The sequence below is a fragment of the Notechis scutatus genome, chromosome 4 (genome assembly GCF_049901735.1).
Source record: "Notechis scutatus isolate UNSWTSFEM ecotype Mainland chromosome 4, rNotScu1.2, whole genome shotgun sequence".
Taxonomy (NCBI): Eukaryota; Metazoa; Chordata; class Lepidosauria; order Squamata; family Elapidae; genus Notechis; species Notechis scutatus.
Window position 1 is genome coordinate 18,141,301 of NC_142012.1, and position 16,829 is coordinate 18,158,129.

The 16,829-nt window shown below is 39.1% G+C and overlaps 1 protein-coding gene across 1 annotated transcript in view; it reads left to right on the forward strand.

Annotated features, from left to right (window-relative positions):
- The first annotated feature begins 2,226 nt into the window (after positions 1-2,226).
- Positions 2,227-16,829, forward strand: part of SMARCAD1 (SNF2 related chromatin remodeling ATPase with DExD box 1) — a 40,679-nt gene continuing 26,076 nt past the window's right edge. The window contains exons 1-7 of the mRNA XM_026672655.2: positions 2,227-2,376; positions 9,057-9,384; positions 11,547-11,718; positions 13,367-13,535; positions 13,850-13,913; positions 15,511-15,602; positions 16,674-16,757. Of these exons, the coding sequence (XP_026528440.1) occupies positions 9,144-9,384; positions 11,547-11,718; positions 13,367-13,535; positions 13,850-13,913; positions 15,511-15,602; positions 16,674-16,757 (822 nt within the window). The 5' untranslated portion in view covers positions 2,227-2,376; positions 9,057-9,143. The remainder of the gene's footprint in view (positions 2,377-9,056; positions 9,385-11,546; positions 11,719-13,366; positions 13,536-13,849; positions 13,914-15,510; positions 15,603-16,673; positions 16,758-16,829) is intronic.

Sequence of the window (16,829 nt, forward strand, 5' to 3'; positions counted from 1 at the left end):
CGCCGGCGCGGCTCCGCGCGACTCCAGTCCCGCGTTGCCTTGGGAAGGGAAAGGCAAAACCGGGAGCTGCTGCGCCTGAGCCTCCGGTGCCGCTGCTGCTGTTGCAAAGCGCCACCGCGGCTCTTCCTTTTTGCCTTTCCCTTCCCGAGGCAATGCGGGACTGGAGCCGTGGCGGCGGTAGCAACTCCTGACTCAGGGGGCCTCCGAGGGGAGGGGAAGGAGGAGGAGGAGGGGGGAAGGGGGGCGATTTCCAAAAAATCGGAATTCCGATTTTAATTGGAAGAATATCATGTCTGGTTAGGGTTAAATTTACATCTGTTTCGCCCAATCAGTAGTTGAGCTGACCGGCTGGCCCTGCCCGTCCCACCCTGCCCCTCCTAGGAGTCTCCACGCAGCCAGTTTTGGATGCAGATAAGTGCAGTGGCTGCGTGGAAGCTCTGGGAGGGCAAAAAACGGCCCTCCCAGAAGTTCGGAAATGGGCCTGTTTCCTGCTTTCGGAGGGCCTCCAGACCCTGGGGGAGGCCATTTTCACTTTCCCACAGGCCCGAGGAAAGCCTCTGGACTCTGGGGAAGGTGAAAAACAGCCCTCCTGGAAGTTCTGGAAGTCCAGAAACGGGCCTGTTTCCTGTTGGCCTCTGGAACCTGGGGGAGGCTGTTTTCGCCTTCCCAGAGACCCAAGGGAAGCCTCCAGACTCTGGGGAAGGCGAAAAACAGCCTTCCTGGAAGTTCCAGTAGGCCATGCCCACCACGGCCATGCCCACCCAGCAACCGGGCAGAGAACCGGTTGCTGGGATTTTTGAATCCCACCCCTGAGCAATGTTCACATTTTGGACAGAGAGTACCGCTGGTTTGAAAGAAGGGTCAAAGAGTCCATCTATATCAAAATTGAACATCCCTCTCTCAGCAGAGGGGGAGGGATATGACATCATCTACCTCCAAACTACAACACAGAAGGCTGCTCACCCATTTGCACCACTCAAGTGACTCTGAGGACACAGATTAACCTCCAAGTGGCCTCAACTTCCATTTCCCACTATCCCGTCAGAGCTGAAGAAGCTCCTTGGATGAGAAGCAAAAACTGTCTTCAAAGAAAAACCAGAAAGTCCAGTTGCCTGTTGGAAAAAAAAAAAAAAAGCATTTTTGGGATAACCTATTTTGTTCATAACCACTGCCTTGGGTACCCCAAGTGATGCACAGCTGTTGCCCCTCAGGAGTTTGCAGAGTCCGCCACAAAGAATGCAAAAATTAGTGGGGGACATTCCTTTGTGACTCATATTGTCCAGCACTGAACTGAATTCCGACCACTTTAAATATCACGAAAGATTGCAAGTCAAGGAATTCTTCAAATCCAACCGAGGGATAGAATCAAAATCACATGAAGTGTTAATGCCACTTAATAATGCCTTGGTAAAAATGCAAAAAAGATGCTGAGACTCGAGAAAGAGTGCAGAGAAGATCAACAAAAATGATTAGGGGACTAAAAGCTAAAACATATGAAGAACGGTTGCAGGAATTGGGTATGTCTAGTCTAATGAAAAGAAGGACTAGGGGAGACATGATAGCAGTCTTCCAATATCTCAGTGGCTGCCACAAAGAAGAAACATTCAAAGCTATTCTGCAAAGCACCTGAGTGCAGGACAAGAAGCAATGGGTGAAAACTAATCAAGGAGAGAAGAAAGGTAGAACTAAGGAGAAATTTCCTGACAGTTAGAACAACTAATCAGTGGAACAACTTGCCTCCAGAAGTTGTAAATGCTCCAATGCTGGAAGTCTTTAAGAAGAGATTGGATAACCATTTGTCTAGTGGTTTCCAGCTTAAGTAGGGGATTGGACTAGAAGACCTCTAAGGTCCCTTCCAACTCTGTTATTCTATTCTATTCTATTCTATTCCATTCCATTCCATTCCATTCTCTAAATGTACACAATGAAGCTTATGAAGTACTTTCTCAAGGAAAGCGCCGAGAACTGCGCCTGCGCATTCCATTGCGATTCGGCCATTGGGCGCGCTTGGATATCACCCTCGCCATTGAATGTAAACTCCTTGGCTATTGAGGTGGGGGGAAAAACTGGACCAACGAGATGCTGGGCACAGGGAATGGGGATGGAGGGGGAGAGAAAAACACTCCCGTGAGGTCATCACTAAGCGTCATTGTGAGGCTAGCGGGCTTTCTTCAGTCCAGAGCCGCCCGGCTCTTGGCAAAGGGCTCGGCGCGTCCTTTCGTCGTCATCCTCATTGTCGCGGTTGTTGTCGTCATCGCTGCCGCCGCCGCTGCCGCCAGGTTCCTTCTGCCCCCGCATCTCACCCCATATCTTGTTCTGTTTTGCCGCTGCCGCTCTGCAGGCGCTCCTTGCCTGCCTGGTCGGAGTGGGCCCGCGGTAAGGAAAGCGCGGGAAGCCGCGTGCATAGCTGTGGAAGGATGCTCGTTCGCCGGCCCGCCCGGCTTCCTGTCTGCTTCCTCCCCCTCCCCCTTCCCTTCTTTGTCTCCGTCTGTTTCTCGGCCGAGCCGCCACGGGGGAAGGAGAAAAAGCAGGGGGACGGGGCACCGGCGTGGACGGGGTGCCCGAGGGGCTCCCTAGGTGTCGTGATCGTGGAGGTGGGCTAGAAATCCCGGGTGGGGTGGGAGGTCAAGGAAACGATCTCAAGGGAAGACGGGCGGGGAGGCTGGAAGAGATGAGGAAAGATGGTGGAAAAGAGGGGGGAAATCCGAATAAAATAGGGAATTTAGGTGGGGGGGAGGAAAAGCGACCCACGAGAGACTGGATGTGTGGGAGGGGGTGATTAAGGCCTGCTCGATTCTGGGGAGAAACGGTGATGCCTCGGAGGGAGGGGAGCTGTGTGTTTTTGATGGAGGAGAATTAATGTGAAAAATCTGCAGTTAGGAGAGGTGTGGGGGAGGTATCTCGTTTCCAACCAATGATGAGCAGAAGAAGAAACAATAAAATAAATCCTGCCAGAAGGGAGGGGAAGCCGGAATGATCTGCCTTCAGGCGAGGAACGCCTTTGGGATAAAGAGAGGTGCCCTTGTTATTGGGTTGAAGATATCGCGCCTTTTCACCAGGCGAGCAGGAGGAAATAAATCTTATCTAATGCAGAATACATTAGATAGATAGATAGATAGATAGATAGATAGATAGATAGATAGATAGATAGATAGATAGATAGATAGATGATAGATAGATAGATAGATAGATAGATGATAGATAGATAGATAGATGATAGAAAGAAAGAAAGAAAGAAATATACATACATACATACATACATAAATACACAGATATATAAAATACCCAAACAAAGCTGAAACGGCTGTGAAAGTCTGACTCACAGACGAAGGCAATACAGAAGCCTGATGATGGCAGATGAGATTCTGCCGAAACATTGCTACAACTTTAAAAGCACAACTATAATGACATGGGAAAATACTCGAAACAAAGCTGAATACCATACATATATATACATATACATACATACATATATTCTGTAGCTATTAGGCATGGATGGATGGATGGATAGATAGATTAATAGATAATAGATGACTGCAAGCCTTGTAGCATCTTGATGAATCTTTTAGGACAGGCTTTGCTGGCTGGGGACTTCTGGGTGTTGAGCTCCTCCAGGCTTAAAGTGGCCAAGGTTGGAAAACACTGTTCTAGGAAGTCCTCTTTAAAACTGCCCTATGTAGAGAGTTAGAGTGGTGATAAAAACTTTGCCTTGCATTTATGACCTTTTACTGGTTGTAAAAGAAAGGAAAGCTAAGCACAGTGACAGTTTCATTTAGCACCCACTTGGATGAATGGTCTGAATTGCTGATCCCATGTGGTCACTACTACATGAGGACTGCCTTTACATTTATCATATGCAAACTGTTATGCAATATACTAGGGTAGGTTTTCTGCCCTAGTAGGATGCAGTCTTGGTTTAGTCATAAGAGATGATCTGAAACATTTTGATTAAAGGATAAAAATGTATTAATTGCTGTATAAAAATTAGTGGGTTTGAATTAAGGGGTCTTTTTATACACATACAGGGTTGAAGGTTGGTTGCTGACTGTTTTACAGTAGAAATAAAGTACCTGAGAATAAATTCAGTGCTTAACCAATGATTCAATGTTGAGAGCACGTAAGGCTCTTGATTTTTTAATATGTATTTTTTAGATAAACCTTTCCTTGGGGTGAAGTTAGAAATCTGTGGGTTGAATATACATGTACATTCAGAGGATGCTGTGTTGGCTAAGAGGCAATAATTATTTTCAAAAATGTTAGCATATGAAAATATTAAAGAAATATGGAACTGCAAATTAATGTATTAGATTGAGGGACTTGTATCAGACAGGAAAAAAATGGAACCAAAAGTCGTAAAGTAAATGTTAATGGCAAAATATACAGCAAATAAATGGCTTTGTGAACCTTGGTAGATTGTTCCCTGAAAATAGAAAAATGGAGGCATTTTAAATACGAATTCTGACAATAAAATTCTAGGTAGTTTGTGGTCTGTAACCAGATGAACATTTATTAAAATAATTTAAAATGGGTATAAAATCATGCTTCTGTCTACCTTGTTATATGAAAATAATAATTATGTCATGAAAAATATAAAAGTAACCAGTGCGGTGCGAATGTAGTACAGGCAGCCCTTGATTTACAACAATTCATTTAGTGATCATTCAAAGTTACAACGGCACTGAAAAAGTGACTTATGACCATTTTTCATACTTATGGCAGTTGTAGTATCCCCATGTTCACGGGATCAAAATTTGGATGCTTGACAACTGGTTCATATTGTTGTTATTGTTATTATTAATTGAATTTATATTGCTGCCTATTCGCGCATGGTGACTCAAGGCAGCTTACAGAATATAAAACCACATTTAAAACATTAAAAAAACTAACAAAAAGAATCAAATAAATATAGTACAATATAACAAAATCACTCCCCAACTCCCATCCACCCACCCCGCCCCGGCGACAGCAGATCACATGAGCTATTTAATGGGCTCCATCCCACTCTGGGTTCCCCGGGCTCCATAATTATGATGGTTGCAATGTCTTGGCATCACGTGAACAGCTTTTGCAACCTTCTGCCAAGCAAAGTCAATGGGGAAGCCAGATTCACTTAAGAACCATGTTACTAACTTAACACATGCAGTGATTCAGTTAACAACTGTGGCATTGTCATGCTCCTGGTGGAGACTGACTCTGAGGAGGAGGAGGAACAGCTGACAGGGAGTGGAAGTGTAGCTCTAGAGGTTGTAGAGGAGGCTGGGGAAGGGCAAAGAGTGGCTGGGCAGTCAGAGGAGGACCCAGGCCCGTCCCCTCTCCATCCTAGGGCACACAGTGAGGAGAGGATAAGGGAAAGGTGTGGTCTACTGGGGAGGAGAGGGCCTTGATCCTCTTCATAGGCTGCAGCTGTGACAACTGGATAAGATGACAGACAGGCATACAGGCAAGTGCTGGAAACAAAGTGTGGAAATATCTCTAGTTTATTGTTCCTCTCTGAGTTTGGCATCCTTCCCAGTGTGTGTTCTGATATCTATGGACATATACAGCCCTTATCTTGCCTGGTTTGTGTTGTTTTTTACTCTTTATAATTTAAACGGCATTTCCTCCTTCTTGTAACTGCTTGTGTGGGAGTTTTTTTGTCTCCAGTCAAGGATATTTGGAGCTTGGGAGCAAAGTAAAGGAATAAAAGGGGCTTCACCTATTTTTTGTGACTGTGTTTATTTTTTATCCCACCCTGGGTCATTACAGGCATCATAACATGGGGCAAAACTCACTTAACATAAATTTTGGACTTAATCATGGTTGTAAGTCAAGGACTACTAGTACTAAATATGAATGTGATAAAACAAGTAAAGAGAATCAAGAACGAATGTGGGATGAATCACTAGATTGAAAAGTGAGTGACCACAATAGAAAAGTATCTTGAAGTTCTTTAGACATACTGAGAGAATGAATAAGATTTCAAGTACATGAATGGAGTTTAAATGGCTCTACAAGAAGATTGGGAATGGTGATCAGATGGAGGTGTTGACATTTTTAAAGAGAGAGGAGTGAAAGGTTAAAATGCGTAAGGCAATGTATAGATGTAGGGGGAAATGGTTTGAAAGGATAAAAAGGTATTGAAAAGAACAGTTAATGGTGGCATACTGTAAATTAGATTTACTTAAATTGCATTTTCTTTTCTGTGGTTAATTTATTTTGTTCTATTTCCCATTTGCTGCCTATTCGCGTAATGCTGTACTTTGCATTACATTACCATGAAAAACTTAAAGCATGACAATAGTCTGCAAAGATCTGTGTTGCAAGCCCACCCTGCAAAAATGTACATTTGTGAAAGGCTACATTCCCAGTCAAAGCACATTCCTTCATAGAGCTTCTGTAACTACAGATCTTGAATATGGGAAGTAGGCTCATGATGCTGCTAAACTGCTGTTCTTGGAATCTCAGAATCTCACCCAGATAAAAGTAAATGATTGCTGGAATGACAGATGAGAGATGGAACTCTTTACCCTCAAATTCTCAGCTGTTTTCTAGGCATACAAATAGTCACTGTCATTAAAGTGAATCTCTTTCTACGTATTTCCATAATATAATATACATTCAACTTCACTCTTTCTAGGGCCCTCCATGAGGGCTACTCAGATTAGAAAAATAAAAAGTCTGTTTAAAGGGCCTCATGTGTTGAGACTTAATATTTTTTGTGCAGGGAGATGGTAAACATATACAAACACTTAACTTCTTTGTGTTATGCAGAAGGTGAATGTTCTTAGAATGTTTGGACAGTGTACTAAATTGTGCCACAACCTTCATAGTCTTGGTCAGAGTTTCAAATCAAAAATTTGTGAGTGCATCTGAATTTTATTGATAAGCAGCAGCTTTCAGAGTTGAACATTTGCTTATATACTTACTCATTTGCTACACAGAGGGAAAAGGGTGGTTTTTGATAGTGTCTAATAGGAAGGTTAAAAAGTGAACACGATCATTCCAAAGGCTATAAATCTTTTTAGCCTTCAGAACACTAAAGAGGAAAAGAAAGCCAAAAAGCTAGCAAACACTATCGTTCTGAAGACTATAACTCTTTCTAGCCTTCAGAATGATTATTTGCAACCTTCCCAGCAGGCTTACAACAAGCAAAATCCATGGGGGAGGCAGGATTCACTTAATGGCTCCATGATTCATTTAACACCTATAGTGATTCATTTAACAACTGGGGTAACAAAGGTTGTAAAATTGGGAGTGACTCATTTAATAACTGCCTTAGCAATAAAAATGCTGGTTCCAATTGTCATAATTCAAAGACTATCAGTATAAGGAAATTTCCCTATAGTGGTTTCTGAATGTTAGCTTCGATTTTTATTTTGCGCTGACACCCTTTTGACTGTCTATAGAGATTGTCAGTCATCCAGTTTACGGTGTCCCAAAGGTGCTTTTTCAGGAGGCAACTGGACATTCTTGGGTTTTTTTTTTTTGTTTTGTTTTTTGAAGTTTTGTTTCTCATCCAAGAAACTTCTTCAGCTCTGACTGGGATGGTGGGAAATGGAAGGATTTATATTCCTTGCAGACAGCTGGTCTTTTGCATTCTTTAGAGCAGAGGTCTCCAACCTTGGCAACTTTAAGACTTGTGGCTTTCAAGTCCCAGCTTTGCTGGCTGAGGAATTCTGGGAGTTGAAGTCCACAAGTCTTAAAGTTCCCAAGGTTGGAGACCCCTGCTTTAGAGAGTCCTTGAGACCCTGAAGTTTATCTGTGTTCCTCAGGGTCACCTGTGTAGTGCAAACAGGTGTGGAACCTTCTTGGCTGCAGGATGTTTTCTTCCCTGTGTTCCTTCACTGTTAAACACAAGTGCAGACTGGTGGGGATGAGTTTTTGTTGTTTGCATCTCAAACTGAAACTTTTTGACTAATGTACATATTTTGGCTCCATAACATTGTTGACTGAACAGAGGGTATTGCATCAAGACAATAGTCCCGTATTCTACATCTATTTAATGATCCAGTCTGGCTGCCAAATAACTGCTTGAGATAAATAGCTGTGCAAAATCTTCAAATGAAGTTTTTTGTAAGAACATGTACTTTTCTCTCTGAATCACAAAAATAGGCAAAACTTTTCCAGACTTGCAGAGATATTTATAAGCTTCTGTCAGATTCGAGTGGGTATCATATTCTCCTGTCTGGGTATGGGAATATGATGACAAGATTATTGGTGGAATGGCTTCTAATGACCCAAATATCAGATTTCACAATATTTGTCTAAATTTTACCCTGATTGAAATCTTAAATGTTTGCAGTGGAATGCATTGTACTTATATTTTTGTCTGTAAAAATGCACAGAGAGTTGGGTTTATTTGTTTTTGTTTTAGAGTGATCTTTGGAATCATGATTAGGTTTTATAAATGATGCCTAATGGCCTAATATCATATATTAACTAAGTAAATTCTACCTTATTCAACAAACTGATATTTTATATTGGCTTAGTGTGACATGTGCACCCAAGAATGTAGAAGTGGGAAGAAAAAGGTATATATTGATTCATGAGGCCTCCATATTTATCGAAAATATATCTATACTGCTTTTTCAGGGCTCGTGCTTTAAAGCAGGGCTGTCAAACTCCTGACCCATGGGCTGGGTGTGTCACACACTGGCCACTCCCACCCCTGGTTTAGTGAAGGGGGGGAAATCCCAATACATCACATGACATCGCCGTGACAACATGGGTTTGACACCCCTGCTGTAAAGGGTCTTATAAAAATAGGAACCCATGGTATAAAAATCACCAAAATTAATTTAATCTTAGAATTAAGAATTATCCAATCTAATACATCTAAGGAATGAATGAAGAGAATAAGTAAACATTAAAAGTTTTCCTAGCATCTTGCAATGAAGGAGTTTGTCTTAAAATGTACAGCATTAAAACAGTTTGGAAAGAAATGTCTGAAAAAAATTAAGGCAAGAATAGAGCAGTGCTAACTGATAACCACAGCTGAAGCTTGGTAAAATACATGCCTTACCCTACATTATATTGTTGATTATCTTCGTTAATAACCTGCCTTATTTTTTCTTCAGTTACACTTCATTTATGTGAGGCTGTTATAATTCCCAGCAATTTTAAAGTTGAACATCATAAACTGGCAAAAGTGAAGCACAAAGATCATGAATTTGTTTAATCTGGACCGCTTTCGCTTTGAGAAGAGGACCAATGTTGAAGAACAAAATGCTCCATCTTCAGATTCTCCTGAAGATCAGAAAGAGCCCATTGATTTCAATACTGTAAGGAAGAATTCTACAATTCCTTCTTCTTCAGAAGATCATGCTGCTATTGTTGGTGGAGAAGATGATGATGATCATACTAGTGGACCAACTTCTCCAGCATCCGATGTGACTGAGGAAACTGGTAAACCCTGTTTTTTTCCCTCCGTTATTTATAAATTCATCAAGATCTTATGTACATCACTTTACTGCTCTAAGGAACCCTTTAAAATAAATTACTCCAAAATAAAAATACTGGTATTCTCTAGAAATCTAGTTGGTTATTTATTAAATTACAAGATTCAATCTGGGTTGATCACCGGGACCAGAGGTTTTGTCTTCCGAGCATTCAGTCTCGTGCTGGAGACCATCTTTAGGGAACTTCTCTCTATAATCTGTTGAATCCCCTGCATGGATTGCCCCTGTGAGTATGTAGGACAGACAGGAAGGAAACTAACCACCAGATTGCAAAAACAAGCGAGCTGTCAGACAAAGAGACCCAAACTCATTGGTAGCCTCACACTGCAGCTACTAAGATTGTTGGATGAACAATCGTCAGTCAACAGGAGTGCTGATATACCACCAGCCTATGAAGTACTTAGAAGGTGAGAGCTGGGCAGCACAAGCAAATGACAGCTAAAGACTTAAAAGCCAGCGATCAACACACCCCAATCAGCATCTAAAAAGCCACATGCAACAGGCACTATATGAATACCACACACAGAACTTTAAAGGTCCTTATTGAAAAATATATCACTATGCATAGAAAGCAAGTCTATGTTGCTTTTAGTGATTTTACCTGTGCCTTTTAGTCCATTGACAAATCTCAAGTGTGGGAAAAACTAGCCAAGATAGATATTATAAGCACTTTCTTAAACTAATTATTGAACTACACACAGTTCTGACATTACAGTTAGAGTAAGAATAGGCCCATCTTTGTTGCATATGTTGTGTGTCATTTAGAGTCTCCAGATGTGTGGAACTAATATTTCCACAGTTTGTTCTTTCTGTGCCAGACTGATAAGAAAATTTAGTGCAAAAATGACTGATGGACATCAGATTGCCTGTCTCTGATTTCAGAACATGTCCAATGTAACCTGTGATATAAATAATATAAATTGTTTAACATGTCCGCTGGTTAATTCCTTATGAATGATACATAAGTAACCTAAATATTAGATAAAGTCTCAATTCAGGTAAGATGGAGTTTTTATTAGAAGATGATTTTGTTAGTAGGCGATTTTGCCAATTAAGTGGCATTCAATCTCTTCTAAATGGAGCTTGTTGTGTATATTGATTTTTTTAAACAAAATTTTCCATTTCCTTGGCCTTATAGATTACATGACGAATCAAAATCATAAAGCAATTAGTTTTGTTTATAAATTTTCTTAATATTTAAAAATATTTTCTTTAAAAACATTTCTTTGTTCTTGTTCAATGAGATGTCTCTTCTAATCTATTCTGAATTTATTGAATGCTTTAGTGCAGGGTCCCCAACCGCCGGTCCGCGGACCGTGCACCGGCAAGGGAACAAGCCTTACCGGGCCGCTGGTTGCTGGGCGCCGCCATCTTTTTGGTAAAAAAGCAATTTTATCAAAAAGATGGCGGCGTAGCGCTCGATGAGCTTTTCGGGTAGAAAGCCATTTCTACCCGAAAAGCTCACCGGAAGCGCTGCGCCGCATTTTTGACGAAAAATCACTTCGTGACGTCACCGGAAGTGATTTTTCGTCAAAAAAGATGGCGGCGCCCAGCTGACGCCGGAACCGGGCCGCGGCGCCCAGCTGACGCCGGAACCGGGCCGCGGCGTCGAAAAGGTTGGGGATCCCTGCTTTAGTGCACATATTCTAAACTTGAGAATAAAATATTCTTGACTCAGACTTAGTGATATTTATATAAATCAGAAAATTTTGGGAAAGCACATATTTCATTGGAACTGTTCTCAAATAGAGCATTTATATGTAAGCTATGATTTATTGAGTCCAATGCATTTCATGTTGCAAGTTCTTTATTGATTTCCATCTTGCTATATCAGTAAATCTAGCCATATGTTACAATTACAGCTTGTCAATAAACTTTCACTATGCTTCAGGGGGGCAAATCAAATATGCCACTTTGTGTGTGTGTGTGTTCACATTTGTCTCTGCCATCAGTTAACCATTCAGTTAAGAATTCTCAGAGTTAAGAATTCAGAGTTAAGAACAAATTTTTATTTATCGTTGTATCACAAAATACATCATAGTTACAAAAAGCATTTTAATTCTGTTTATGAATAATGTATATTTTGTCTCGTTGATTCTGCTTCCAAAGATGATTCCAGTATTCCGGAAACTCCTGAAGCTAAGAGGACAGTGCAATCAAAGTATTTTAAACATAAGAAAGATGTTATTGAATTGTCATCTGAGAGTGAAGATGAAGAAGTACGAAGGAAATCCAAAAATACAAAGCAATCCTCGGTTTCTAGAAGGGAAGTTATTATAATGTAAGTTTTATAACTTCTTTCAGATTAATTGCTTATTTTAAAATACAATATCAATCTGGAATCTTTAGGATTTGATGTTCAGGTTTCCTGTGATGACCCGGGGCACAGCACAGAGATAACATATGCAGTTGGCAGTTCAAACTGCCCCTTTATTGCTTCAAATATCCCCAAACGCTCCCACATTTCTGGCAAGTCTCAGAGCAAAGTGATGACAAATAAACACACACACCTCAAGCAGCCTCTGGCTGTAAATAGTCCAGCTCAACACTGTGAACACCACGGCTGTACAGCAATAAATCCAGCAGGGCAAGTTGAAGAATCCAGAAAGCAAGAGAGCACAGCAAGTAATCCAGAAATCTAGAAAGCGTTCAAGGAATTCAGAAAAATTCAAACGTCAGCATTCAACACCCCAGGAATTCAGTTCTCGACAAATGCCACTCCCCACAGCATCTCCTTAAGTCTCAGTCCCCAGAAGTGCCTTGTGAAGAGGGGTGGGGCACTCTCCTCCTGAATAGCCAGCTCAGCCTGTACTGTTCTCGCCTTCTCTCCACTCTCCGTGCTCGTGGATCAGGAGGGGGTGGTCCTTGTTCATCACCTGAGCTCTGTCTCTCATATTCACTGCTTAGCCTTTCTGGGTCATCCAGTCCCTGTTGCTTCCTGCCTATAAGCCGTCCTAATCCTGAAAAGCCCTGGCCTGACTGGCCCTGCTCTTCCGGATTTTCTTCCAAAGCCAATGAAGCCACCCTCTTGATCTACATTGGCTCCAGTTCCAATTCATCTTCCTCACAGATTCAGGTTCTGACAGGGCCATGACATTTCCTATGACTCAATATAAAATTTTCAGCATAAAGGTAATAGGGTGGTAAACCATGAGTTTTTATGAACTTAATGGATATAGTTATGAATAAAATACAGAAATTCACCATAAAGTTATTTTTAGTTAGTAACATTGTGAAAGTTGTCAAGGAAGATGCTAATATGATAAGATATATTATGTCGAATACTATAATGAATCCATATCAGATCTTTCTAAAAAAGTCCCTCTTACCATATTAAAGTTCAAATGTTCTTCCTGTAAGTTGACAGTCTGCCTTTCTGATATATTGGTCTTTAATATTTAATGTTTATTTTTAGCTTGTTTTTCTAAGGAGGTAGGCTGAACATGGCCTACTGAATCAGAAATTGGAAATGAACTCAGAAAAAATAATAACTAGAATAAAATATTACAAAATGGAGCTTCACATGTGAGCACCCGCCACTCATGCAAATGGAACTTCATGCGCGAGTGCTCACCTCTGACACAAGTGGAGTTGCGTGTGCACAAAAGTTCACCGCCTCTTAGGTGGCCTGCTCTGAACAGGCTGTGGCCCAGAATGGGCCGTGGCCCGGGGGTTAGGGATCTGAAATCCTGATCTAAAAAAAACATATCATTGTAAAAAGAAAGCAAAAAAAATTCCTAGATTAAAAAAAATAAAAAAATGTTCCTGTTTTTAGTAAGATTTTATAATAGGGCTATAATGTTTGATTTCCAGGAAATGTACCATTATCTTCTAATGTCTAACCATTATTATCTAATGTCTGTTTATGTATTTTATGAAGTTTTTTTTAATTCTATAGTAAACATTGTCATAATATTTTATGTTTACAGTTCTGAACCTTCTGGTGATGAAAGCGAGAATGAATCATCACAATCTCTCCATAAAAATAGTCCAGCTGAAATGTCAGATTCCACAGAGGAAGAGGAGGATCTGAATTACTGTAAACTCCAAACACTAAAAGAACTTTTCCCACAAAAAAGTGACCAGGCATTATTAGAGGTACAGTATTATAATTATCAGGAAATATCCATAGACATATCTCGAATGTTTGAAGATAAGATTTCTTGTCTTCTCTTTCCCTTTATTTCAACAGCCTTAATCAGAATATAGGTAGTCACTAAATGAATGCTTGTAAGCCGAGAACTGCCGGATTTAGAAAGAGGAGAACAATGAAATATTCAGCCTCTCTGTCTCACACACATAGATACTCTAAATTGCATTTCCGAATAAAAATGCGCAGGTTTTCATCGCAAATTTTTAAAATAATAATGTTAATTTAGAAAAGAAATATTTTCTTCATTTTCTTCTTGTAGCTCATAGAATCAACAAATACAATGGATGAAGCTATAGCTGCTGGTCTAAAACTGTTTGATGAAGGTATATGGCTATTTTTATTGGTTTTTCTCATGTTTGCTTTAACTGCTATTTCATCACGCTATATTGTTCAAATATTGTATAGCCTTACTGATATAAATATTAACAAAAAACTTACATAAAATACTGAAACTTGTATACAAAGAGGGTCAAAATAGTAACAGCTATATCACATACCTAATATCACAGGTTATTAAATTCTTTTTTCCAAAGTCATGAAAATTCACCAAGTGTCACTAGTGATTTGTTGCTAAATACGCACAAATAGGTGGTCTGTTCCTACTGTGCATGTAACTTTTTTTCAGAAACCAAACAAATTAACACCATTTTATGCATATAAACTTATCCTTAAACTAAAATATATTTTATAATATACTGCATGTACAGAAATCCATTAAAATTGCTTAAGATGAGACCTTGTAGATATACAAACTTTAAACAAAATGCTGTTTTAATTTTACAGTGTTTAAATACTTTACAAAGCTGTTTTGTTTTGATCTGGATCTTTGTTTCCCCATTGCCCTCAGCTTCTGCATTTTTTTTTAACAGAGTTTTAATATAACACTAAAATTTCAGATCTTTTTTGTAGTAACTGACAAAGACACTATAGTGGGTATTTGTGTGTACAAAGAGTCAGGCAAGAATAAACAAGTCTGTAAACAATGGCCAAGTTTTAAGTTCTATTATTGAACACCTGTTTGTCGAAGGGGGAGAAATTATTCATTTCTTCTGAAAGGCGACAGTTGATTACATTGTGAAAATGAAACAATGTAAAATAAATATAATTAATTTGATTAATTTGAACTAATGGTACTATTACCATGTAATATTTCCCATATTAATTATATTAACTGAGATTTAGAATTTGATTAATTTGAACTAATGATACTATTACCATGTAATATTTCCCATATTAATTATCATATTAACTGAGATTTAGAATTTTTATGATGGTTGGTCACACAGTCTGCCACATGCATTTGCCACATCATGTCCTTCCCAAGGACCGGAGATATACACACACTGTTTAATAATATTGCCTGTATCATTTCAGGATGTAAGCTATTCAAAGTAAAGCTTTAGTTTGCAATTAACTATTGGTGATTTTTGTCAATGCCAATGGGTGTTCAAGGGAATGAAGCAGCCTAATGTTTTTACTGCACATTGGACTGCAACTGAATTCATGTAAATGTGTTTATTCACACTAGAATTTATAAAATTATAATTTTAACTTATGGGTTAGGACCACCACAATGAACTAACTTAAAATCAAGAGGGGGAAGGTTAATAAATGGACACATAACATCATATATTGAAGATACTGAGCTCACACAAAATGTCTGGAATATATATTAAAAATAAGTGTTTCAAAACATGGAGGTGGGCAGCTAATCTTAATTGTTCCACAGTACTATCCATTTTGAAGAGAGAGTTATGAATGTGAGTTTAGTTTTCATTTTTAAATAAGACAGCCCCAAAATAATTTTATTATATTAGTTAACTATTCCTGAAATAATATAAATAACCATAATCACTTAGATATTAAACTGAAAGTCCTTTTCGAATATTAATTTAATGTACTTTTTTTACTTAAAAAAAGGATCTCGAAAGAGAAAGCTTGAAGAAGACGCGATGAATAATTCTGCGGATAAGGATGATGACCAAAGTGCAAAAAAGAAAAGACTTGATCCTGTGAGCATTTGGTCATATTTTCTATAAATACCAGAACCCAAACTAAGGGGGGAACTCAGTACCAAAAGCAGAATATAATAAACCTTACTAAATTTCTGATACCTCTATTCAAGAAGTGGGAAAATTCCTCTTCCACATCCAGAAGTCTTTATTGATGATACTGACTTAATATATAAGGCTCTTGCTCTGCTTTCTATACTCCTAAATACATTTTTCATCTGTTTCATTTCCTCAGTTTATGCTGATGTGGCTGCTTGGATTATGCCATTAAATGCTAAAAATTGCCTTGAGCTTAATTGCACAATTTCTCTATACCATAGTCTGTATTTGATAGTGATTATAGACATGGAATGCAATGGCTAGATAAAGCGGTAGATGGAGCCAGGACAAAAAACTGATTTAAAATTTAATTGAATAACTGGAGGTAATATGGTTACTCTGGATCCATTTTAGAATTTTCTCCTGTTACGTTCTAAAATATAATTTGATATCAACTTCTGGAGTTCTCTGGAAGGTCTCCTGGAACCATAGACTACATATACCCATCTTTGATTAAAATCTTTTTTTTTACTGAGTCAGTGGAAAATAGAGAGATAAAAACATATACTCATAATTCTGATTAAGTTACAGCTTTTGAATATAGTTAAAGTTGTGTCTGTCTGTCTGCCTGTATCTGTCTGTCTGTCTCTCTTTCTCTCTCTCTCTCTCTCTCTCTCTCTCTCTCTCTCTCTCTGTGTGTGTGTGTGTGTATGTGTGTGTGTGTGTGTGTAAAGATGGAATTCCAAAAATTCACAGTACTGAAATTTTACTTTAATTTTAAGAAAAATAATGTATGGATCCAACCGTTAAGCAATGCTAGGTTACCTAAATAAGTTTTCTGATCACTGATTTTTTCCCCCATTGGTGGTTGATGGTGTCTTTGTATTATATTGATGGTGTCTTTGTATTATACATTTGTAGGATTATTTTAATTCTTTTATAAACTGCATAAATGTATATGTATTTATTTAGTAATCTAAATGGTAGAGCTGAATTGCAAAATAAAATTAATCTTTTTTTTTTCAACCATAGTTGCAAAATCTTGAAAACGAGGGGGAAAACCATGAAAATCTAGTAAGCAAATTGCAGAAAGAGTTTCCAAGCTTACATAAAGAGGTATGGTTTTACTTGACACGGTCTATGTTTTAGGCCAACATTACAAATAGATCTGGAGCACCATTAAAGATT